This window comes from Salmo salar, chromosome ssa01 (genome assembly GCF_905237065.1).
Source record: "Salmo salar chromosome ssa01, Ssal_v3.1, whole genome shotgun sequence".
NCBI classification, from domain to species: domain Eukaryota; kingdom Metazoa; phylum Chordata; class Actinopteri; order Salmoniformes; family Salmonidae; genus Salmo; species Salmo salar.
In genome coordinates this window covers 49659401-49685430 of record NC_059442.1, presented here as the reverse complement: position 1 = coordinate 49685430, position 26030 = coordinate 49659401, and the positions used below count along the sequence as shown (strand labels likewise).

The following is a 26030-nucleotide window of genomic DNA, read 5'->3' as shown; positions in this document are numbered from 1 at the left end:
AATTACTGGGGATGGTCCAACTTGAGGTGTCATTTAAAGAAATGCACCCCCCTCCCTATCGTAAAACATATTTTCACGTGACCCTCCCCTTGTACATGCTTTTCCCTTCCTCATCATTTAATTAACTTGAAATAATATAATAATAATTTGTATTTTTTTCTGATTTCATAGGCATGCAAGCTTCACTTGGGAGAATACTAATAACATTTCAACTCACCATTATTGGATACCTGATGCTAGCTGGCTAAAGAAACAAGAGGCTTATTTTTTTGCTTACAGTAACTATTTGACCATAGGCTATTTACTCGCCTGTTCAAATATCTCATGTAAATCCTGGTTAGTCAATGTGCTAAAATGGCAATTACTCAATGACTCGTGTGTCACATTCATGTTTTTGGAAATTGCATATCATGTCTATGTAGGCTAGCCTGCCACTGTAACTACAATGGTTACTGTCAGAATATTCACGTCAAGTCCATCGAATCAGCTCGTGTTGTGGGTGTGTTTTAAAAAAAATAAAAAATTTACACAGATGCTTCAGGGAGTCAGAGATGCGCGACAGATGTGCTGACTTTATTGATTACCCATCCCATGTGCTAAGGGATAAAAATATATATTTATTTATGCCATGGCCCGCCGGGCCGGTAGCGAGCCAGGGAAAAAACACACAACTGTCCCCTGTGCCCAATAAAAAACCATGCAACCCCCCCAGAAAGTAAAAAAAATTGACAGGTAACAGTAACTAACGCACTTTTGTACATCGTGCTATTCTGTACAATTTACCTTATTTTAGTGCCCCAAAAACGTAATACTTCCAGGTCAACTGTAATGTGAATACCATTGTAAAGCTCAATTTCTCCCCTTTCTAACAAAATGAATGACGAGACCTTCATGTTACCCGTCTCTGCATGATTGAAGAAGGCAATGAGCTCTGTCGGGTCTTTTTAAAAATGCCGGGTGGGGAAGGGAATCCTACTGCGTGATAGTGAAAGGGGGAGATATATTGTGTGGGGAAATGGCTTTTTTCACCCGATCTGTCCAACTTATCACATCTAAAATGTGAATAAAACACTAAAGTGTTTATATAATGTGTGATTACATACCTATTTGAAGGTTTGTGTCGAATTTGAATTGGGTTTTTAGGGCGGCGCTAAAGTTATCTTCAGAAGTAAACAGCGCCTGTCACGGCTTTTGAGAGTCATGGTAGCTTGCAGTAATGAGACAAAAAATGTATGCATTCAGTTGTACAATCACGATGTAACGTACCGCATCAGAAGGGTCCATATTTTGATATTTTCTCGAATACTATTAGACCATTACCATGTCAATCAACGGTGAATCAAAACTTATTTCACAGCCCGGATTTTGATGCCAACACAGAACGCTACAGTCCCATTAGTTTTCATTGCAGCCTCGTTTGAATGCTGCAGTTGCAAAAAAATTGTACGGAATGGGGTTAGTCACCGTTACATTTACTGAAGTATGGTGTGCTTGCTAGTCTAGAAGTATTTATGGTTGAGAAAGAGTAGTATTAGTGGTAGCAACGGTGGTAGTAGTAGTAATGGTAGTAATAGGGATTTCATATTGGCTATGGGTTAGTTATATTGACCTATTTTGGGGTCGTTTGTAGGTGTGGCGTAATTATAGTGGGTTATACTGGGCTAGTATAGTAGGTCAGTACTATATCATCATAAGCCATATGCATTTTTAAGCACACAAAATGTTTTAGTTTGAACGTTCTGAAAGATTTGAGGCACTGTTTAGAATGTTTAAGCCTGCAATCCGCCATTTGTACCTTTATTTAACTAGGCAAGTCAGTTAAGAACAAATTCTTATTTACAATAACGGCCTACCCCGGCCAAACCCTATCCTGGACGATGCTGGGCAAATTGTGTGCCACTCTATGGAACTCCCAATCACGGCCAGTTGTGATACAGCCTGGAATCGAATCAGGGTGTCTGTAGTGACGCCTCTAGCACTGAGATGCAGAGCCTTAGACCGCTGCACCACTCGGGAGCCAAATGAATGGGGATACCACAAGCTTTATAGTTTATGAAGTAAGAATGATAGCAAAAAGCTGTGTTGAAGACATTTAAGTTGAGTCCATATGCACATGCCAATGTTGGGGTGGTGTTTGTAGCTGAAACTGACCAAGAGCAGTGGTGAATCAAAACTTTCTTTATGTAGCCCTTCACCGTCGTACCCATATACGGGTTGAAAATGGCAGATTTGGACACTGATAAGCACTTAAATTGGAACGGAGTGACTGTACAGTAACATGCTATACATGATGTCAGAGCTCAATGTCTCTCCTTCACAGCTCTGTATGGGTTTTGACTGACAGACGTTCTGAACTTGAGCACTGCACGCGACAAGAAGTTACTCCCATTCCCCCAGAAATTTAGCAAATGTTCTGTTGTCTGAGTGAGGCAAATGCTGTAAATTAAGAGGACTCATAGTATTTTGAAAGATGACAAAAAATACTGCTTTGATGTCATACAAGCAGCCAAACACCCTTGAGTCCAAATGTGCACTTCACATTTCCATATCATAAAACTCATGTCATATACAGTGTCAATGTTTATGATCACTATGTTTAATGTACAGTTACAAGATTACATTGTGTCATACCCTGGGTTGTCCTGAACAGAGTGAGCCTAGGTTTGTTGTATTGTGAAGAAAATTTGCCACGGAACACGCATCTGAATGCGCTCATGACTCCATTCTATGCGCACCAATATTACGATCTGCTTTTCTGAATTGCCTTGTGAAAGCCTAACACTGTAAGATCATATTTGATCATTTAGCTAGTAATATTGGCAATATAACAAGCTTTCAAATGATGACGACCTGACCCAGATTTAGATTTATAATGGATTGTTTTTGGATTGCGTAAACAACAACAATAATTGTGTGATGGCGCAGATGCAGGGCTGTGTTCCAAACAGAACAGCTACAAGTGTGCTTGCTCTAGTTCCTCAACGGCACAGACTCTTCTTTGAGTCATAAAAGTGCATTGAAGTTACTTTTGAAGTAACTACAAGTCACACTTTGAAGACACCAGTTAGACCTCTCACTCAAACCCTTCTAATTTTTTTGTCTTATGTTGGACCTACTCCACATGTTCGAAAAATATGTTTATCATGTTACTGAATTCATCCAGAGTATTTTCAGATTTCGTTATCATCAAATGTGGTGAAGGTACAGTAAATACCTAATCCACATAAAATCAACAGTGTAAAGTTTGGATTCAGTCTGTGTCAGGTGTACTGTTGTGTACTTACCTTTGGTCTAATAATTTTCCCATAATCTCCAAACTGTTCCCATTGTAACCATGGTTTATTTCAATTTATCCCTATCCATATAGCTCAATTACCACGAGTGTAAAAGGTTAAGCTTTTATGCAAATTTTAAACCGTTATAGTTCAAAGAGTACAAATAGCATCAACAATTTTTTGACAATCAATCGAAGTTGAGTCCATCTGTACATTTCAATGTTGGTCTAGTTCAAAAAGTATAAATGATATCAAAAAGTTGTATACAAGCACATTATTCCAGACTGGTCTGCACAATTTAGTTTGAATGGCATTTCAAGCTTAAACAGTTGAAGACTCGTAGCGACCAGAAATTTTCCCATTCAAAACTAATGCATAGGTATTTATGAAAATATGGTGTAGTGTGAAAAGTATAAGTAGTATATATAAAAACAAAATCGTTGCACCCCTCACAGACTCAGAGGTGTTCATACAAATCATTAAATCATTAAAATCCAGACAGAAAATATTTACACAAAAAGCAACCTAATATCACACACAACATTAATAATTCAGTCTAATCTACAATGCATTTTTAGACTTAATGTAGGGATGTAATTTTAGGCGAAAATTGAAAAAAAGGGTCCGATCCTTATTATTAAGAGAATATCAGTTAAAAATCCATTCTAACATTCTAGCCTCAGTTTATTAGTCCTTTAGTCCTTATTTAACTCAGTAACACTTTTCGAATATTGAGGTCATATGAAAACATTGTCCAACCTAATGTCCAGGGACAGAAAGTCACACTAGAAAAAAGAAAGGCACGAGAAAAGAAAAGAAAGGCACCCTATGGTGTGTGTGCGTTATTATGTGTGTATCTCGCAGGACTGTGTGTGTTTGTTTGTTTGTTTGCGCATGTGCATGCTAGTTCCTAGTACAGGTGTATCAGTCATCCTGTGTGTTTTTCGCAGCACAGGTGCAGCAGTGATTGACAGCTCCCCTCAGCACCCCTCGTCCTCCTACTCGGCCAATGACGTATCCTCCATGTCGACTGACCCCAGTGACCCTAGTGAACCCACCATGACCTCTGACACGGACAGCAGCCTGGACAGCCACACCTCTCTGGGAGCACTGGCCTGCTGCAGATAACACACACACACTCCTGTCACGGTATATAGTTTAAAACACTTAAAGGGGCAATCTGCGATTGCTACATATATATTTCTTTGCCTTTTCATTGAATGATATATACCAATTGATTCTTGAAGAATATAATATATAAATGCTTTTACTCCATTGTTTGTAAACAAACACTGTATAGCCTCAAAACATGATTACATTGTGTTTACTCCATTGTTTGTAAACAATGTCATTGTAAACAAACACTGTGTATAGCCTCAAAACATGGTTAAAATTATACTTTTGATACTGTATCATGGATGGTCAGTCCTTGCATCCATAGCTTTGTCTATGAATTTCAAAGCGATTTCATTTCTCTAGCCGCAACCCTAAGCTGCTTACAAAAAACAGTGGTAGGGTGACTGCTTTATTGTTGTTTGAAGTGCAGATTGCCCCTTTAAGGGTCTGTAGTAAAAAAAAAACGTTTTAATATATTTTTTAAATGTACAGCTTCTTTTATTTGCCATGTCCCCTATATCAGGCATTGCCGATTGTGTACATGCTGTAAATTACTATATTTATTTATTTTCTTGTGTCAGCTTCTGTCCCCCCAAGCTGTGTATATCTATGCTGTAAATGATAGTGGTTCAAATCTCACAGTAGATGGAACTTTTTCCCCTTTTCCCTATTAGAAAGTGTTTTCTTACAAACACATATTTATTTTCTATTATAAACAGGGTGGTTCGAGCACTGAATGCTGATTGGCTGGCAGCTTTGGTATATGAGACCGTATACCACGGTCTCATATAAATCAAAGCATTAAATCACCAGGCCCAAATACCTTTGTCACTTAGCCATCTTTGTTGCTTTATTTCTTCAACCAGTGGCCCATCCCACTTGGCTCTAACCCTTCAATGTTTGCAGATCTTTAGGTTTTGGATAGGTATAAACACCTGTACAGGTCTGCAAACATCAAAGGGTTGGGGCCAAGGGGAAGGGACGAAGGCTGCTTATGTTTTATTGGCGGGGCCAGGAGTCTTTCCCCAGGTCACAGGACCAGGAAAAACTCACAGCCCCATTGATTTGATTTGATTTAAGTGCTCTTACAGTTCAGGAATTCTTGAAAGTCGGGACAATCCTTGACCGGCAGATAAACTTTATTTTGATTGTTTATTTTGTTGCATTATTTGATCCTAAAAATTAAATTTAGGGGAATTTTATAAGGGGAAAGATTTGCTTTTTGAATTTTCTAAATATTTTCAAAATTACAAATTTCCATGTTTTTTTACATTTTACATTTTAGTCATTTAGCAGACGCTCTTATCCAGAGCGACTTACAGTAGTGAATGCATACATTTCATACAACTCATACATTTTTTTTATTTTTATTTTTTATTTTTTTCTGTGCTGGCCCCCCGTGGGAATCGAACCCACAACCCTGGTGTTGCAAACACCATGCTCTACCAACTGAGCTACAGGGAAGGCTCTATGCCTGGAAATCACCTTGTCCGGAGCCAAGGAGGGCAATTTCAAACTCTCCAAAAATTCTTAAAACGCCAATAATGAATATTAACTGAAAAGGGATCTTAGGTAGTTTCTTGCATTAGACCTCTGACTTAAAAGAATATTTCTCTCAAAACTGTGATTCCTAAAAAAATTGTCACGAGATTTGATGAACTCCGTCTGATTTGTCTACAATCATAAATTAATCAAGAATGATCCGGGTCAGCTACACCTCATGGACCTTTTCTTAATGTCCTCATTACATATAGTGCAACAAAACCACTCATGGTCTGCAAAGTTGATCTAATTTTGATAGATTTAAAGAAACAATATTGAAATCAAAGTCCGTCAGATTTTTGTCTAACGTCAACTCCGTCAGAGTGCTGAAATATATGATAGAATGGTTATATTTTTATTGGGAATTTTCAAATAAATGATTTTCTATATTTTACAAATGTTTGTATTGAAGTTTTATTTTTAGAAGCAAAAATATGTCTGTTTTGTTGTCAACTCCGTTAGTGGCTTGTCATCTCCGTCACTGATGGCTAACCCCCTTAAGGTCAATATTCTGAAAATATATACAGCTGAAGTCGGAAGTTTACATACACCTTTGCCAAATACATTTAAACTCAGTTTTTCACAAGTCCTGACATTTAATCCTAGTAAAAATACCCTGTTTTAGGTCAGTTAGGATCACCACATTATTTTAAGAATGTGAAATGTCAGAATAATAGTATAGAGAATGATTTATTTCAGCTTTTATTTCTTTCATCACATTCCCAGTGGGTCAGAAGTTTTACATAGAGTGGGGGAAAAAAGTATTTGATCCCCTGCTGATTTTGTACGTTTGCCCACTTACAAAGAAATTATCAGTCTATCATTTTAATAGTAGGTTTATTTGAACAGTGAGAGACAGAACAACAACAAAAAAATCCAGAAAAACGCATGTCAAAAATGTTATAAAATGATTTGCATTATAATGAGGGAAATAAGTATTTGACCCCTCTGCAAAACATGACTTAGTACTTGGTGGCAAAACCCTTGTTGGCAATCACAGAGGTCAGACGTTTCCTGTAGTTGGCCCCCAGGTTTGCACACATCTCAGGAGGGATTTTGTCCCACTCCTCTTTGCAGATCTTCTACAAGTCATTAAGGTTTCAAGGCTGACGTTTGGCAACTCGAACCTTCAGCTCCCTCCACAGATTTTCTATGGGATTAAGGTCTGGAGACTGGCTAGGCCACTCCAGGACCTTAATGTGCTTCTTCTTGAGCCACTCCTTTGTTGCCTTGGCCGTGTGTTTTGGGTCATTGTCATGCTGGAATACCCATCCACGACCCATTTTCAATGCCCTGGCTGAGGGAAGGAGGTTCTCACCCAAGATTTGACGGTACATGGCCCCGTCCATCGTCCCTTTGATGCGGTGAAGTTGTCCTGTCCCCTTAGCAGAAAAACATCCCCAAAGCATAATGTTTCCACCTCCATGTTTGACGGTGGAGATGGTGTTCTTGGGGTCATAGGCATCATTCCTCCTCCTCCAAACACGGCAAGTTGAGTTGATGTCAAAGAGCTCCATTTTGGTCTCATCTGACCACAACACTTTCACCAGTTGTCCTCTGAGTCATTCAGATGTTCATTGGCAAATTTCAGACGATCATGTATATGTATTCTTGAGCAGGGGGACCTTGCGGGCGCTGCAGGATTTCAGTCCTTCACGGCGTAGTGTGTTACCAATTGTTTTCTTGGTGACTATGGTCCCAGCTGTCTTGAGATCATTGACAAGATCCTCCCGTGTAGTTCTGGGCTGATTCCTCACCGTTCTCATGATCATTGCAACTACACAAGGTGAGATCTTGCATGGAGCCCCAGGCCGAGGGATATTGACAGTTCTTTTGTGTTCCTTCCATTTGCAAATAATCACACCAAATGTTGTCACCTTCTCACCAAGCTGCTTGGCGATGGTCTTGTAGCCCATTCCAGCCTTGTGTAGGTCTACAATCTTGTCCCTGACATCCTTGGAGAGCTCTTTGGTCTTGGCCATGGTGGAGAGTTTGGAATCTTATTGATTGATCGCTTCTGTGGACAGGTGTCTTTTATACAGGTAACAAACTGAGATTAGGAGCACTCCCTTTAAGAGTGTGCTCCTAATCTCAGCTCGTTACCTGTATAAAAGACACCTGGGAGCCAGAAATCTTTCTGATTGAGAGGGGTCAAATACTTATTTCCCTCATTAAAATGCAAATCAATTTATAACATTTCTGACATGCGTTTTTCTGGATATTTTTATTGTTATTCTGTCTCTCACTTTTCAAATAAACCTACCATTAAAATTATAGACTGATCCTTTCTTTGTCAGTGGGCAAACGTACAAAATCAGCAGGGGATCAAATACTTTTTTCCCTCACTGTACACTCAATTAGTATTTGGTAGCATTGCTTTTAAATTGTTTAACTTGGGTCAAATGTTTTGGGTAGCCTTCCACAAGCTTCCCATATTAAGTTAGGTCAATTTTGGCCCATTCCTCCTGGCAGAGCTGGTGTAACTGAGTCAGGTTTGTAGGCTTCCTTGCTCTCGCACACTTTTTCAGTTCTGCCACAAATTTACTATAGGATTGAGGTCAGGCCTTTGTGATGGCCATTCCAATACCTTGACTTTGTTGTCCTTTAGCCATTTTGCCACAACTTTGGAAGTATGCTTGGGGTCATTAACCATTTGGGAGACCGTTTGCGACCAAGCTTTAACATCCTGACTGATGTCTTGAGATGCTGCTTCAATATATCCACGTAATTTTCCCTCCTCATGAAGTTATCTATTTTGTGAAGTGCACCAGTCCCTCCTGCAGCAAAGAACCCCCACAACATGATGCTGCCATCCCCCGTTCTTCACGGTTGGGATGGTGTTCTTCGGCTTGCAAGCCTCCGCCTTTTTCCTCCAAACATAACGATGGTCATTATGGCCAAACAGTTCTATTTTTGTTTCATCAGACCAGAGGACATTTCTCCAAAAAGTCCGATCTTTGTCCCCATGTGTAGTTGCAAACCATAGTCTGGCTTTTTTTATGGCGGTTTTGAAGCAGTGGCTTCTTCCTTGCTGAGCGGCCTTTCAGGTTATGTCGATATAGGACTCGTTTTACTGTGGATATAGATACTTTTTTCCTGCAGCACCTTCACAGGGTCTTTTGCTGTTGCTCTGGGATTGATTTGCACTTTTCGCACTAAAGTACGTTCATCTCCAGGAGACAGAACGCGTCTCCTTCCTGAGCAGTATGACGGCTGCGTGGTCCCATGGTGTTTTTACTTGCGTACTGTTGTTTGTACAGATGAACGTGGTACCTTCAGCCATTTGGAAATTGCTCCCAAGGATGAACCAGACTTGTGGAGGTCTATAAATGTTTTTTCTGATGTTTTGGCTGATTTCTATTGATTTTCCCATGATGTCAAGCCTTTGAGGCACTGAGTTTGAAGGTAGGCCTTGAAATACATCCACAGGTACACCTCCAATTGACTCAAATTATGTCAATTAGCCTATCAGAAGCTTCTACAGCCATTACATACTTTTCTGGAATTTTCCAAGCTGTTTAAAGGCATAGTCAACTTAGTGTATGTAAACTTCTGACCCACTGGATTTGTGATACAGTGAATTATAAGTGAAATAATCTGTCTGTAAACAATTGTTGGAAAAATAACTTGTGTCATGCACAAAGTAAATGTCCGAACCGACTTGCCAAAACTATAGTTTGTTAACAAGAAATTTGTGGAGTGGTTGAAAAACGAGTTTTAATGACTCCAACCTAAGTGTATGTAAACCTCCGACTTCAACTGTATATATCACTCTTCTGCAACATATGGTTAAACTATTGAGATATTTGTTGTGCTAGATCTAATTGATAATGTTTACTTTTTAAATGTTGTTTTATATTCTGAATCTAGAAAAACATGCTAACAAAATTTGCCCTGGAGCATTATACAGTATAGTGCTATAAAATAAGATAAAAATAAGTTTAAATTACATATTTCTATAATCTACTGTTAGAATTAAACAATCACTACTTTAAACACTTGTTGGACAATGCATGTAAAAATGAAATGGTTTTTATGGTGTCTGACGGGGTTGACAATCCAGTTAGTTGCATTTTATGATTTTGTTTTTGTTGAATTATGAGGTTTTTCCTTTACATGGTGTGATAGCTGATACTTTAAAGTTTTATTAGCCATATGTACGGGATACACATGGTATACACCGTCCAATGAAATGCTTAGGTCTTTTCTTTACAATGCAACAACAATTAGAAATAATAAAAGATTAGAATACGAACATAAAGTAAATGTCTCAGTAGAATACAATAAACATTTGAGCATAAGTATAAAACAGGATGGCACAATTTATAGTCCAATATTTACGTGTTTTGGGGAATGGGGGATCAAGTGTTTAAATTGTGAAGTATTTAGCAATCATATTAAGTCTGGTAGCAGTGTGTGTGTGTGTGTGTGTGTGTGTGTGTGTGTGTGTGTGTGTGTGTGTGTGTGTGTGTGTGTGTGTGTGTGTGTGTGTGTGTGTGTGTGTGTGTGTACATGAGTGAGTGCGTGTGTGTGTGTACATGAGTGAGTGCATGTGTGCTGAAATGCAGAGAGTCAGTGAAGGTGGTCAGTCCAGTTCAAGTGTTCAGCAGATGGCCTGTAGATAGAAACTGCCTCTGAGCCTTTTGGTATTAGACATCATGCTCCGATACCATCTGCCCGACGGTAAGGGAGTGAACAGCTCGAGGCTGTGTTGTGTGGGGTCCTTGAGGATGATGCTGCAGGCCTTCCCCAGGCACCGTTTTGAGTAGATGTCCTGATGGGTGGCAGCACGGTCCCAGTAATGTACTGGGCCGTCCTCACCACCCGCTGGAGAGCCTTGCAGTCGTGGACGGCGCAATTCCCATAGTAGGCCTTGATGCAACCAGTCAGGACGGTATTTAAAAATATATATTTCAGATGTTGATAATATTAATAAAAATATTTGTGAAATTTGAGATTGTCCCGTCTCTTAAGAATCCCTGAGTTCTGTTTTTAACCCCTCTATATTTCTCTCTAGAGTAGAGGCACTCAGTGTTTAGTTAGCTTAGTTAGCGTCAGCTCCTCTCTCTGTGATGTCTCTGTTAGAGGAATTGGTTTTTATTAACTACCTCACCGATATGAGTTTCTGAATGACATAAAAGTCCACAGCATATGGTCTAAAAAAAAACACAGTGAAAGTTTATTTTTTTTAATTTATTTGAAAATGTACCATTGTCAATGTTAGAAGACTGCTAGAGTTGTATGTAATGTATATTTAATTCAAAAGTACTATGTCTATTCATTTATCTATTTTTTGTAATATGATTTGTAGACTATAGAGTAGGTAATGAATGAGTGGTTGATTTGTATGTTAGATGGATGTTCTCCAGGGGATTGAAAAGGTTTGCTGCTCGACATTTTTTTTTCCTTTTCTAGATTAAAATGTATTTGATGGCTCCTCGCCGTTCAATCCCTATAGGCCCTGTTTATGTTTGGAACTGGACCCATTCCCTGGCTGTGGTCAGGCCTATCGCACACCAGAAACAAGGCTGCATTCAGGAGGGTACAACATTGTGGAACGTGCAAATAGATATGGAAGCATCTCAGTTCTTATTCAGTTCTTACTACAGACCTACAGTAATGTACACACTGGAAACGGTCGGTCAATGTCAACCTGCAACTTCTGCAAATAAAGGGTTGAATTTGATTCTGTTTGAATTGTTTTTATTCTCAACGCATACTTCTTGTAAGGACATTAGTTTATAATGACAAATGCTCAGAGGCTTTCACTAGAGTCTGGTCAGTTTGAGTCTGTACAAAAGTCTGTACCTGATATCGCTATGATAAACAGGGCCTGTTTCTTAAATCAGAAACAACAGTCAGCAAAATGTTCTGTAGTGTGGTGAAACCGTGGCATGGTAAAAGTCGTCTATTTCAGAAGAGTATTCAAGTACGGGAATAGAGATACATCATCTCTTAGACCAGAATATTTAGAACAGCTGAGATTTTTTTTGTTTTTTTTAACAGTACAGTGTTAGCTCAGTAAGTATCACATTTAACCATTTAGAGGTTCATCTTTAAAGAGATCACTAACAGTCTAGTACACACAGAGGTGGTTTCCCAGACAAAGATTAAGGCAGGGATTCAAACCTCTCAGTAGGAGATCCGTGTTATAATGTGCTTGACATTTAAAGGTCATTTCTGATTTAGCCAACATATGTAGCATTTACCATAAATGCGGTCTCCACAAACGCAGGACAATTACCTTTAAGAGGTGCATAGCCAACAAAGTGCGAAAGGACTGAATCCTGGCGTAACCCTAGTCCTGAAATAAACTCAATGGGCCATCTCCATTGAAAGTGCTTCATAGTCCAGGACTAGGCATAATCTGTTTCTGTGAAACTGGCCCACAGTTACCAAGAATGACAATGCATACAGAGTAATAGACAGCAGTAGACTTCAGATAAGAAACACATAAAACCCCTTCTGTATCACAACAGTCTTGAGAAACCTCTGAATGAATACTCCAGGGTCTGGTTTCATGGACACATATTAAGCCTAGTCCTAATGCACAGGCGGAGAGACACTTAGGTTGTGTTTATTAGAGCACACAGTAGCAAAACATTTTGCAATGGAACACAAAATATAGCATTTCTTATTGAACAAGCTCAGATAGTACTTTCCTGTTTAATTCAAGACTTTTTCATTATTTTTCTTAATTTTTTTCTGAGTGTAGCAGAATGAAACTCATTGGTGGCTAACCTCATCTGAGACCTGACCTGTGTTAGCTCCCATAGTGAATGCCTAGGCTTTAGCTCGGTGGGCTGACAATGTCAGCTCAGGTCTAGCTGGTTTGTGTGCCAGTGGTCAGGTCTCCCAGAACTTTTTCTCTTTCTGCAGAAGAATATTCCAAGTCTCTGCATCCTGCCTTGCGCGTTTAGAGTTCCCCAGTCGGATCTCCAGCATGCGGAACCTCTTCTTCTCCTGGTTAAGATCCTCTTCTAAACGACCAGACTGGAGACGAAGACCTGAACATGACTCCTCCAATCTGGGAAGAAAGAGAGAGAGGGTTAGAGAGTACAGCAGACACACATGGATGTGTACACACACACATAAGTCCTCTGTAGTTCAGTTGATAGAGCATCGCTAGGACAGTGGGTTTGATTCATGGGACCACCTAAATGTAAAATGTTTGCCTGCATGACTGTAAGTCGCTTTGGATAAAAGTGTCTGCTAAATGACATATATTATATTATGTGCACACATGCACACATAACACAACATACTGTACCATTACCATTGCAACAAGAAGTTCGTTTTTACTTGCGTATTTGTGTCTCATAGCTGAACCTCTGTCCCCTCAGCTCCTCCTTCAGATCTGTCACCAGTCTAAACAGACCCTCGTTGACCCCTGACCTCAGACCTGTGATGTCATTTCCAGGGTCACCCTTGCTGCAGCCAGCGCTGCTCACACACAGCTCCAGAGCAGAGCTACTCGACCCAGCCACCGAGGACCCCGCCACAGCCTTGCCGGACCCTAACCCAGAGTTCAGTGTGGTGCGATCAGTTCCTGTAGATTCATCCAATGAGATCTCACAGGAGGTCCAGGGGGAGGGGCTTCCACCGGGCAAGCTCAGACTGCAGGAAGTGGTGGTAACGTTGTCATAGGTCGAGAGCCTGTTGGAATGGGAGGAGTTTTTGACAGAGATGGAGGGCTTTATATTGGGAAAGGAGGAGTCTATACTAGAATAGGAAGAGTCTATATGTAAAGGAGATGAGTCTTTTAGCGAGCTTCTTTGTGAGTGTGAAGAGCATTTTTTGGACAACGAGGACCCAGTATAGGAGTCTGGTAGAGAGTCTTTATGTGTCTCTGTCAGGGAAAGCGAGGACTCTTTGAGTCGTTTGCCGGTCGAAGCGGTCCGTCGGTGACTGTGGAAGGGTGACAAGCCATTCATCCGCCAGTTGCCCCCGGTGACAGTCGACATGTCAACCGCTAAACCTCCTATCTTCCCCCTCACCCCTATTGACCCAGACCCGCCCTTCAATGAGGACCTCCATGAAGACAGGCTTTTGGACTGTTTACTGGGACAGAGGGCTGCACCACTACCGCCCGAGAGCTTTCTTTCGTTCTTTCCTTCACTCTTTCTCTCCATCTTTCCTTCTGTTCTTCCGTCACTCTTTCCCTCAGAATACCCCTCTTTTCTTCCCTGGGTAGTTGATCCAGGGTGGTCAGTATCGAGAGAGGAGCCACCAGAGGTTGGGATGGGTTGAAGTGGTTCCTGACTTGGGGTGTTAGGGGTCTGTCCCAGGGAGGGATCGGACAGGGTGGGGTTGGTGGGGCTCTCCTGTGAGAGCCACTCCACCATGCAGTGCTGAATTGGGGGGGGCTGGGGATAGGGAGTTGGAGGAGGGGCAAATTGGTCCTCCCTGGGAGTCTCTGCCTCACCCTGGTACAGACGAGAGTGTTCACTGATCAGTATGGTCATCAGGTGCTGCACCTGGGAACTACCTGCAGGGTAGAATAAAAGAAAATCGTTATTGATAGGATTTATATATAGTGTTTCTCCAGACTCTGAAAATGCTTTCTCCAGCCCAATGCTTCAGATTATCAAAACAAAAGTGACAGGGTTGCCGATTAGCTGAGAAATAAATTACGCATACTGGCTTTAAACTCTGGTTAAACAATTCCTCCTTTTCACTGACATTGTAAAAGAAAAGATAGAACTTAAATTTAGCTTCCTCTTCCTCTTATCATTTTACAGCAGGTATATCTCACTGGTCACCCCCAAAGCCAATTCCTCTTTGGCCGCCTTTCCTTCCAGTTCTCTGCTGCCAATGACTGGAATGAACTGCAAAAATCACTGAAGCTGGAGACACATATCTCCCTCACTAGCTATAAGCACCAGCTGTCAGAGCAGCTCACAGATCACTGCACTTGTTCATAGCCCATCTGTAAATAGCCCATCCAAATACCTCATCCCCATACTGCATTTATTTATTTATCTTGCTCCTTTGCACCCCAGTATCTCTACTTGCACATTCATCTTCTGCACATCTACCATTCCAGTGCTTAATTGCTATATTGTAATTACTTTGCCACCATGGCCTATTTATTGCTTTACCTCCCTTATCTTACCTCATTTGCACACAGTGTATGTAGACATTTTTTTCTACTGTATTATTGACTGTATGTTTGTTTATTTCATGTGTAACTTTGTGTTGTTGTATGTGTCGAACTGCTTTGCTTTATCTTGGCCAGGTCGCAGTTGTAAATGAGAACTTTTTCTCAACTAACCTACCTGGTTAAATAAAGGTGAAATAAAAAATAAAACATTTCGTGTGTCATTTGAGTGGAACATGCGTTGGTATCTACCCTCCATCATGGTTTGTGCATCCTCCGTCTTGGGTCGGAGGATGTTGGGTCCGAACACAGTGGCCAGGTTCTGAACACTCATCTTGTTCTGACTGGAGTGAGACTGAACCTCATCTAGGAATCTATAGTGCAAATACACAGAAACACACACACACACACACACACACACACACACACACACACACACACACACACACACACACACACACACACACACACACACACACACACACACACATATATCTATAAAGGCTGGTAAGCGTAAAACACATAGAAAAAAAAGCCCCTGAAGGACATTTTATTTCATCGAAGATTGTCTGAATATCAAATTTCTTGTATGTTCAGTATGATACAGACTGAGACAGATTTAGTATGAGAGGTGGTGGTGAGTCATGCTGTTTGCACCGTCTGTGTGATCTGCCTTGTTCTGCTGCCTCAGCTGCCTTCTGATGTCATTAAACACCTATTTATAGTATTAGGTAATGTCATTAAAGATTTATATCTAGAATGATGATGTCATTGAAGATGTATTGATAGTAATCATAGAGATGGAAACCAGACATGTATTAACATCAGTATCTATAGAGATTATGTTATGTCATTATGTATTAATAATATTTACAGAGATGGAGGAGACTAGATAGAGATACTGTAGGAGAGACTCTGCAATACTCAGTTCTCATAGATAACATAATTATAATCTGTTTACCTGCAGATGTATTTCAGGAGGTTGTAGTTGACCTGAGGAAGAGTCCTCACCTGCCTGCCCAGCTCAAAGATCCCCTTCAAAAGGACACATGTCACTATCATTATTCATTAGGGTTTGAATGAGAGCATTACTACTTGAAGCTCGTGTCACTCTCACACACACACACACCTCCTCCTTGTCCTTTGTCAGTAGCTGAGCGGTGGAGAGGAACTCTGTGTATTTGTTGAAAGGCACCACAGGCTCCGGCAGCTCTCTGAGGTAAAGCTTCAGCAGGGATGCCACCGTGTGGACATCAGTGTTACTTTCAAATCAGGACAGGTCAGGGTGAGAGGTCAGTACAGTTCACAGTCATACATTGTGTTTTCCTCTTTACATGATAATATTGAAATATTCTGTATCTGTAGATAATCTGTTAAACATCATTATAACTGAGCCCATCTACCTGTCCGTGTTGTGTGTGGTGTTACATAATGTTGTGTTACCTGTCATTTCATGTGAAAGTAAAGTACTTCTCCTACCTGTCAAACAGTGGTTTCTCCCCGCAGTCGAAGGCATCCTGCAGCTCTCGTACATGATTGGTCTGTCCAGGCATTCTAAACAGCCCCTCCTCTGTGAGGCCGTGCAGGTGTATAAAACACACACACCGGTGCACCAGCAGAGGCACCACAGTCTTGCTGCTGCTGCCACACCCACTCTCACACTGCATTGTCTCTTCCAGATGCTGCCCGAAGATACCTAGAGCAATGGCACCCAGATTCCAAGCAAACACACAAACGCAGGCACACACACACACACACACACACACACACACACACACACACACACACACACACACACACACACACACACACACACACACACACACACACACACACACACACACACACACACACACACACACACACACAATAAACTGGCTGTTACATGATGTTACATGGTGTGTGTGTGCGTGTGTGTGTGTGTGTGAAGGTATGTGTGCATGTACAGTGGCAAGACAAAGTATGTGAACCCTTTAGAAATACCTGGATTTCTACATAAATTTATCATCAAATTTGATCTGATCTTCATCTAGGTCACAACAATAGACAAATACAGTCTGCTTAAACTAATAACACACAAACAATTAAACGTTTTCATGTCTTTATTGAGCACACCGTGTAAACATTCACAGTGCAGGGTGGGAAAAGTATGTGAACCCTTGGATTTAATAACTGGTTGACCCTCCTTTGGCAGCAATAACCTCAAACAAACGTTTTCTGTAGTTGCGGATCAGACCTGCACAACGGAATATTGGACCATTCCTCTATACAAAACTGCTTCAGTTTAGCAATCATCTTGGGATGTCTGGTGTGAACTGCTCTCTTGATGGCATACCACAGCATCTCAATCGGGTTGAGGTCAGGACTCTGACTGGGCCACTCCAGAATGCGTTTTTTCTTCTGTTGAAGCCCTTCTGTCGTTGATTTGTTGCATCACCCAACTTCTGTTGAGCTTCAATTGGCAGACAGATAGCCTAACATTCTCCTGCAAAATGTCTTAATAAACTTGGGAATTCATTTTTCCGTCGATGATAGCAAGCTGTCCAGGCCCTGAGGTAGCAAAGCAGCCCCAAACCATGATGCTCCCTCCACCATACTTTACAGTTGGGATGAGATTTTGATGTTGGTGTGCTGTGCCTTGTTCTTTCCAAACATAGTGTTGTGTGTTCCTTCCAAACAACTCAACTGTTGTCTCTCCACAGAATATTTTTCCAGTAGCACTGTGGAACATCCAGGTGAACTTTTGCAAACTTCAGACGTGCAGCAATGTTTTTTTTGGACAGCAGTGGCTTCTTCCATGGTGTCCTCCAATGAACACCATTTTTGTTTAGTGTTTTACGTGTTGTAGACTCGTCAACAGAGATGTTAGCATGTTCCAGAGATTTCTGTAAGTCTTTAGCTGACACTCTAGGATTCTTCTTAAACTCATTGAGCATTCTGCGCTGTGCTCTTGAAGCCATCTTTGCAGGACGGCCACTCCTAGGTAGAGTAGCAACAGTGCTGAACTTTCTCCTTTTACTGTGGACTGATGAACATCAAGGCTTTTAGAGACTCTTTCCAGCTTTGTGTAAGTCAACAATTCTTCATCTTAGGTATTCTGACATCTCTTTTGTTCGAGGCATGGTTCACATCAGGCAATGCTTCTTGTGAATAGCAAACTCACATTTTGTGAGTGTTTTTTATAGGGCAAGGAAGCTCTAACCAACATCTCCAATTTCGTCTCATGATTGGACTCCAGGTTAGCTGACTCCTGACGCCAATTCGCTTTTGGAGAAGTCATTAGCCTAGGGGTTCACATACTTTTTCCAACCTACAATGTGAATGTTTAAATTATGTATTCAATATAGTCAAGAAAATACAATAATGTGTGTGTTATTAGTTTAAGCACACTATGTTTGTCTTTTGTTGTGACTTAGATGAATATCAGATCAAATTTGATGACTTATTTATGCAGAAATACAGGTAATTCCAAAGGGTTCATATACTTTTTCTTGCCACTGTTTGTGTCTATGTGTATGAGAGAGTGTGTGTGTATGTCTCTGTGTGTGTGTGTGTGTGTGTGTGTGTGTGTGTGTGTGTGTGTGTGTGTGTGTGTGTGTGTGTGTGTGTGAGAGAGAGAGAGAGTGTTACCTCCTCCTAGCGGGGCCCGTATAGCTCTTCGTATGGCTCTGACCCACTCCTCCATGTCTCTCTGAGAGTTAGCCATCAACAGGAAAGACTCGCTCAGACCTGAACGATCCTTCTTTCCACTGCCGCCTGCAAACAATCACACACACACACACATCAGTGGAGACTCCTCAGGAGGAAAGGGAGGACCATCCTACTCAGTGAATTTCTGAAAAAGAAAAATTGTGAAACATAAAAAAAGTTAGACTTTTTTTTAGATAAAACTATACTAAATATATTCACGTCACCAAATAACTTATTAAAACACACTGTTTTTGCAATAAATGTCTACAGTAGCCTCAACAGCACCCTCTAGGGTAGCACCATGGTGTAGCCGGAGGATAGCTATTTTATGTCCGCTTGGTACATTGATTTCAATACAAAACCTTCCATAGATTACACAATTACTTTGACAACTTCCAGAGGATGTCCTCCATGTTGTCCAACCAATCAAAGGATTAGAGAATGAATCAAGTACTGAAAGCATGAGCTACAGCTAGCTAACACTGCAGTGCATAAAGTATGGTGAGTAGTTGACTCAAAGAGAGAGAAAGACAATAGTTGAACAGTTTAGAACAAATCAATTTCTTAAAAAATTAAGGAGAAGCATCAGAGACAGAGAGAGATAGATATATTTTGTATTTTTTCCCCCCTTTTAGTTTACCTTAGAGATAATGCAGCTAATTTAGTCTACTCAACAACCTGACTCAAACGGACAAGAATGCTATTTATGTTAGGTAGCTGGCTAAGGCACTGCAACTCATCCAAGTCAAGGTAAGCTTTCGGTTTTATTAATGTATTGCCACCGGGGCCCACCGGTGTAACTGCTAAACTGTTGCTGTATACTGTATTAAGTCATTGTACTCGTGGATTGGATTGTGGGTTTACTAACGCGTTAGTTCTACACTGAACAAAAATATAAACGTGATGCAACAATTTCAAAGATTTTACTGAGTTACAGTTCATAAAATAAAATCTGTCAAATACACTGCTCAAAAAAATTAAGGGAACACTAAAATAACACATCCTAGATCTGAATGAATGAAATAATCTTATTAAATACTTTTTTCTTTACATACTTGAATGTGCTGACAACAAAATCACACAAAAATAATCAATGGAAATCCAATTTATCAACCCATGGAGGTCTAGATTTGGAATCAAACTCAAATTTAAAGTGGAAAACCACACTACAGGCTGATCCAACTTTGATGTAATGTCCTTAAAACAAGTCAAAATGAGGCTCAGTAGTGTGTGTGGCCTCCATGTGCCTGTATGACCTCCCTACAACGCCTGGGCATGCTCCTAATGAGGTGGCGGATGGTCTCCTGAGGGATCTCCTCCCAGACCTGGACTAAAGCATCCGCCAACTCCTGGACAGTCTGTGGTGCAACGTGGCGTTGGTGGATGGAGCGAGACATGATGTCCCAGATGTGCTCAATTGGATTCAGGTCTGGGGAATGGGCGGGCCAGTCCATAGCATCAATGCCTTCCTCTTGCAGGAACTGCTGACACACTCCAGCCACATGAGGTCTAGCATTGTCTTGCATTAGGAGGAACCCAGGGCCAACCGCACCAGCATATGGTCTCACAAGGGGTCTGAGGATCTCATCTCGGTACCTAATGGCAGTCAGGCTACCTCTGGCGAGCACATGGAGGGCTGTGCGGCCCCCCAAAGAAATGCCACCCCACACCATGACTGACCCACTGCCAAACCGGTCATGCTGGAGGATGTTGCAGGCAGCAGAACGTTCTCCACGGCGTCTCCAGACTCTGTCACGTCTGTCACATGTGCTCAGTGTGAACCTGCTTTCATCTGTGAAGAGCACAGGGTGCCAGTGGCGAATTTGCCAATCTTGGTGTTCTCTGGCAAATGCCAAACGTCCTGCACGGTGTTGGGCTGTAAGCACAACCCCCACCTGTGGACGTCGGGCCCTCATACCACCCTCACCCTCATGCAGTCTGTTTCTGACTGTTTGAGCAGACACATGCACATTTGTGGCCTGCTGGAGGTCATTTTGCAGGGCTCTGGCAGTGCTCCTCCTGCTCCTCCTTGCACAAAGGCGGAGGTAGCGGTCCTGCTGCTGGGTTGTTGCCCTCCTACGGCCTCCTCCACGTCTCCTGATGTACTGGCCTGTCTCCTGGTAGCGCCTCCATGCTCTGGACACTACGCTGACAGACACAGCAAACCTTCTTGCCACAGCTCGCATTGATGTGCCATCCTGGATGAACTGCACTACCTGAGCCACTTGTGTGGGTTGTAGACTCCGTCTCATGCTACCACTAGAGTGAAAGCATTGAAAAGTGACCAAAACATCAGCCAGGAAGCATAGGAACTGAAAAGTGGTCTGTGGTCACCCCCTGCAGAACCACTCCTTTATTGGGGGTGTCTTGCTAATTGCCTATAATTTCCACCTGTTGTCTATTCCATTTGCACAACAGCATGTGAAATTTATTGTCAATTAGTGTTGTTTCCTACGTGGACAGTTTGATTTCACAGAAGTGTGATTGACTTGGAGTTACATTGTGTTGTTTAAGTGTTCCCTTTATTTTTTTGAGCAGTATAAATAAATGAGGGCCTAATCTATGGATTTCACATGACTGGGAATACAGATATGCATCTGTCGGTCACAGATACCTTAAACCAGTCAGTATCTGGTGTGACCAGCATTTGCCTCATGCATCGTAACACATCTCCTTCACATAGAGTTGATCAGGCTGTTGATTGTGGCCTGTGGAATGTTGTCCCACTCCTCTTCAATGGCTGTGCAAAGTTTGTGGATATTGGCGGGAACTGGAACACGCTGTTGTACACGTCGATCCAGTGCATCCGAAACCTGTTCAATGGGTGACATGTCTGGTGAATATGCTGGCCATTGAAAAACTGGGACATTTTCAGTTTCCAGGACATGTGTACAGATCCTTGTGACATGGTGCCGTGCATTATCATGCTGAAACATGAGATGATGGTGGCGGATGAATTGCATGACAATGGGCCTCAGGATCTCGTCACGGTATCTGTGTGCATTTAAATTGCCATCAATAAAACACAATTGTGTTCGTTGTCCGTAGCTTATGCCTGCCCGTACCATAAACCCACAGCCCCAACTGGGCACTCTATTCACAATGTTGACATTAGCAAACCGCTTCCCCACACAATGCCATGTCATCAGCCCGGTACAGTTGAAACCGGAATTTATCCATGAAGAGCACACTGGCACACTTCTCCAGCGTGGCAGTGGCCATCAAGTCAGTTACGACGCCAAACTGCAGTCAGGTCAAGACCCTGGAAAGGATGACGAGCATGCAGATGAGCTTCTCTGAGATGGTTTCTGACAATTTGTGCAGAAATTCTTCACTTGTACAAACCCACAATTTCATCAGCTGTCCGGATGGCTGGTCTCAGACAATACCGCAGGTGAAGAAGCCGAATGTGGAGGTCCTGAGCTGGCGTGGTTAAACATGGTCTGCGGTTGTGAGGCCGGTTGGACGTACTGCCAAATTCTCTAAAACAACGTTAAGGTAGAGAAATTAACATTCATTTCTCTGGCAACAGCTTTGGGAGACATTCCTTGCAGTCAGCATGCCAATTGCACACACCCTCCAAATTTGAGACCATTTGACAAAACTGCATCTGTTTAATGATCATGCTGTTTAATCAGCTTCTTGATGTGCCACACCTGTCAGATGGATGGATTATCTTGGTAAAGGAGAAATGCTCACTAACAGGGATGTAAAGAAATTTGTGCACAAAATTTGAGAGAAATAAGCTTTTTGTGCATATGGAAAGGGGATATTAGGGATATTTAATTTAAGCTCATGAAACATGGGACCAACACTTTACATGTTGCGTTTATATTTTTGATCAGTGTAGTTTGTTTACTATAACGTCAATATGTTGACAACGATGTAGGCTGTGTTGCGGTTAGCGGTTATGGTATGAAGATTTGGCTTGGAGAAGCTTTTGCACCTGGTCACAGAGAGCGATTGTGTTGTGCACTGAAGTCCACAAGATGTGAGAAGGAATTATACAATGAGCAAAGTGATGAATCTGTATGTGGCTGCTATGAACGTGAACTGTGAGTGATCAGGGGTGTATTCATTCCACCAATTCTGTTGCAAAATGTTTCTTAAACTGATGCAAATGGAATGAAATGGCGAGGGACCTACCTGAATTTGTCCAATAGAAACTTTTGTTTTAGTTTAAAAATTGAATGTTTTGCAACTGTTTGGACTAATGATTACACCCCAGATCAGATAGATGCAGGCAAGAGTGTGCAAGACGGTATTTAATGTGTCACTGTCTGTCACCTTGATTACTCCAATTTGTCTCTCGACATGTGCACCTACGTTATAAACGTTAATTTGTAGCTAGGTTGTAGCAACCTCATGATGGGTGTAAGGCAAATTCCAATATCATGTAGTAGGCTAAACCTATCGATGTTACATTGAGCTGGGTGAATGGAATCTAAATGACAGTCATCCAATATGCTGTAAGAGAAATAACGCCATGCTCAAAAAAAAGTAATCGCCCTCCCTATCCCTTGTTGCATTTGTTAGTTTTACATTCACTGACTCCCCTTCCCTTTCAGTCCCGTCTGTCTGCCTGCCATTCTCTCTCTCGTGAGAGGATGGGCACCCTGTTTTTGTTTTGGTAGTAGTTAATGGCCCAAGGTGACACTGGACACACACGTGTTCTCTCTCTCACACTCCAGTCCCAGAATGAAGCAGTCACATGCGCGGTCGTCTAGCAACCAGTGGGTGTTGACGTTACTGACATTCATGTGGTTTATATAGGCTGTCAGTGGCTGTTCATGAATGCCGGTCAACAGGGTTAGCACTTTCCCTTCTCTGAACAGAGGGACAGACATATTTATCACCTGAGTTGGAGGGAGGTAGGGTCAGCTAGAGCACATACATACACCAAAGCCAAATGTCTGTGTAAATACAGTAGCAGAGAAGGTGGAAAGAGCCCAGATTAAAGTGATTGATTTGGATATTCTGTTATGTATTAATTGTAATAATACTGCATTCTTGATTGTTCTGTCAGAGACACATGCAACCCCCAGCAGTAAGTAGTGACAGGGTGTGTGTGTGTGTGTGTGTGTGTGTGTGTGTGTGTGTGTGTGTGTGTGTGTGTGTGTGTGTGTGTGTGTGTGTGTGTGTGTGTGTGTGTGTGTGTGTGTGTGTGTGTGTGTCCGGCTGTTTGGTGTGTGTATTTGTGTGTGTCTGAACACATACGAGCAGTTTAGAGTTCCGTTGCTTCTCTTCTGGTTGCCCTGCTGCTTCACACAGTGATTTACAATTGAGATAGCCACACATTGCATGATCGTCGCTGAACATATACAGAACCCTCAATAACCTGTTCACCACTAAGGTGTTTACACCTAAACACTGCACAGACACAGCACACAGAGGCAGGCAGGCAGGCAGGCAGAAAGACAAACAGACACGCACGCACAAGGTGCCCTTACCCACAGTGTAGACCATCTGGGGTTTGTGGAGCTTGCAACAGTCTTGCCCCATACTAGCTCTGGAGAAGCAGGGCCAGACAGGCAGGCGACAGTGTAACAACGGGGCAACCGAGCAAGGAAAGAGGGCGAGGGTAGCCGACAAGAGAGTGCACACCCAGCTGGGTGACAGTCACAGAGCAGCGAGAGCAGAGCAAGTGGAGAGGTTGGTAGGGGAGAGAAGATGAGGGGAGAGGGGCTACAGCTGTGCCATGTCAGTTATCAGCTGGCTGGCTTTGCAGGGGGTAGAGTCCACAGTCCACACGCAGCCAGGTGTGTGTGCCAAGCAGGGCTGGTCCTGTGTGCCAGCAGGCCATGACAGGACATAGAGAGTTAGCAGCCCAGTGTAGCACAGTACACAAGCCCACAAAGTCCTTATGTGTCCTCTTACAAGTCATGTTTCAAATCTCCTTTCAAGTCCCCTTACAAGTCATACAAAAAGTCATCTTAATTTATTGAATTCATGCATTCATTGATTCATTCAGAAAAAGGAAGTTGTTTTTTCCCTTCTTTTCTTCCAAATGGCCCCTCCTCCCCCCTTCTATCTTCTTCCTCTCTCTTTCTCTCTACTTCACTGTTGTTCCTTTCTCACAGACAAAATAGCTTGCATGAAATAGCTCATCTTTATCAAACAACAACCAGTGTGTGTGTGTGTGTGTGTGTGTGTGTGTGTGTGTGTGTGTGTGTGTGTGTGTGTGTGTGTGTGTGTGTGTGTGTGTGTGTGTGTGTGTGTGTGTATTTCCACAATGCCACCATGCCTACGCTGCCATCTTTAGAACCAAACTAAATATATCCCTTGTTGGAATGTCTGACATCTTGTTTATGTTATGCAAGTTATGTTTCATTCAAAGTATTGAGTGTATTATGCACTGCACAATATTAACCAAGACCGATAACTTTATAGTCTGTGAACTGCTTTGCTACCCAGAGTTCCCTGAGACACTCTATAATTTCATAATTTAGGCTTTACATGGGTCTTGTTCAGCATAGGGCACACAGTAGCAATATATTTTTAAACGGCAAACAAAAATGAGTGCTTCTTGATGGATAAGTTCAAGTAGTACCTCATCAGAGGGAAGGGTTAGATACCACAATGGTGACTTACCTGGAACAGTCTCAAACAGGTGGCAACCAGCTTCATCCTGATTGGCAGACTGCTTGCTGACCTGACTGCCCTGGAGAAGGATGCATCCCTAAGAGAGAGACAGGGAGAGAACAAAATATTCATGTTGCAGCATTGTGTGGTTTGGTAAAACAAAATAGAAACATTACTTATGTCTCTGTTTGAAATTGAAATATTTTACACAGAGGGAGACATGTTGTGCATGACAAACATTACAGAAACTTTCCCAAACATTACCGACTCCATTATCTGCTTAAGTCTTGGCAGGAGTCCAACTGAAGGAGTATTGAAGGCAGAGAGATGGATGACTCAGGAAAACATCTCTACATCCATTTATCCCCTCCATCTCTTCTGCATTACCATGCGCTCCAGTATAGGCAGGTCTGGGGTCAGATACTAAAGACTCTGACTTATAACCCAACCTAGCCAGAGGCCAACCAGTTACCACATTGGCAGTCAAACAGCCAGCAACTATACAGCCTGCAGAGCTGGAATGGTGGAGCCAGTTACCACATAAAAATGTAGCCTTCATAACTAACCAGTGTGGCCGGATAACTAGGTACACAGAAGCCAGACTGGAGGAGCCAGAGATACAGAGAGAGATAACAGATCGACTGGCCCGAGGAGACACTTACATGGAGATACAACAGAGTCAGTGTCCTGTTTCTGATATTAGAGAACATAGTATTAACTCTTTT

General features: G+C 42.0%; 2 protein-coding genes across 7 annotated transcripts in view; one reads left to right on the top strand and one right to left on the bottom strand.

Moving 5' to 3' along the window:
* The window catches only part of LOC106604288 (mitogen-activated protein kinase 8), a 44256-nt gene extending 37929 nt beyond the window's left edge, over positions 1-6327 (top strand). For 4 of the 6 annotated variants that reach the window (XM_014198781.2, XM_014198787.2, XM_045718779.1 and 1 more), the window contains exon 12: positions 4231-6327. In XM_014198781.2, the coding sequence (XP_014054256.2) occupies positions 4231-4403 (173 nt within the window). In that variant the 3' untranslated portion in view covers positions 4404-6327. Of the gene's footprint in view, positions 1-171 lie in introns of all 6 variants that reach the window. The other 2 variants (XM_045718783.1, XM_045718785.1) reach the window with 2 other exon arrangements.
* A 4824-nt stretch (positions 6328-11151) lies between these two features.
* LOC106604280 (rho GTPase-activating protein 22) lies at positions 11152-24419 on the bottom strand. Its single transcript, XM_014198771.2, has 8 exons — positions 24174-24419; positions 18664-18789; positions 16513-16729; positions 16163-16295; positions 15995-16068; positions 15286-15407; positions 13236-14421; positions 11152-12960 (listed from the first exon to the last, which is right to left on the bottom strand). Exons 1-8 carry the CDS (start codon positions 24223-24225, stop codon positions 12780-12782), a joined length of 2091 nt encoding a protein of 696 aa, XP_014054246.1. The 5' UTR covers positions 24226-24419; the 3' UTR covers positions 11152-12779.
* Positions 24420-26030: the final 1611 nt, after the last annotated feature.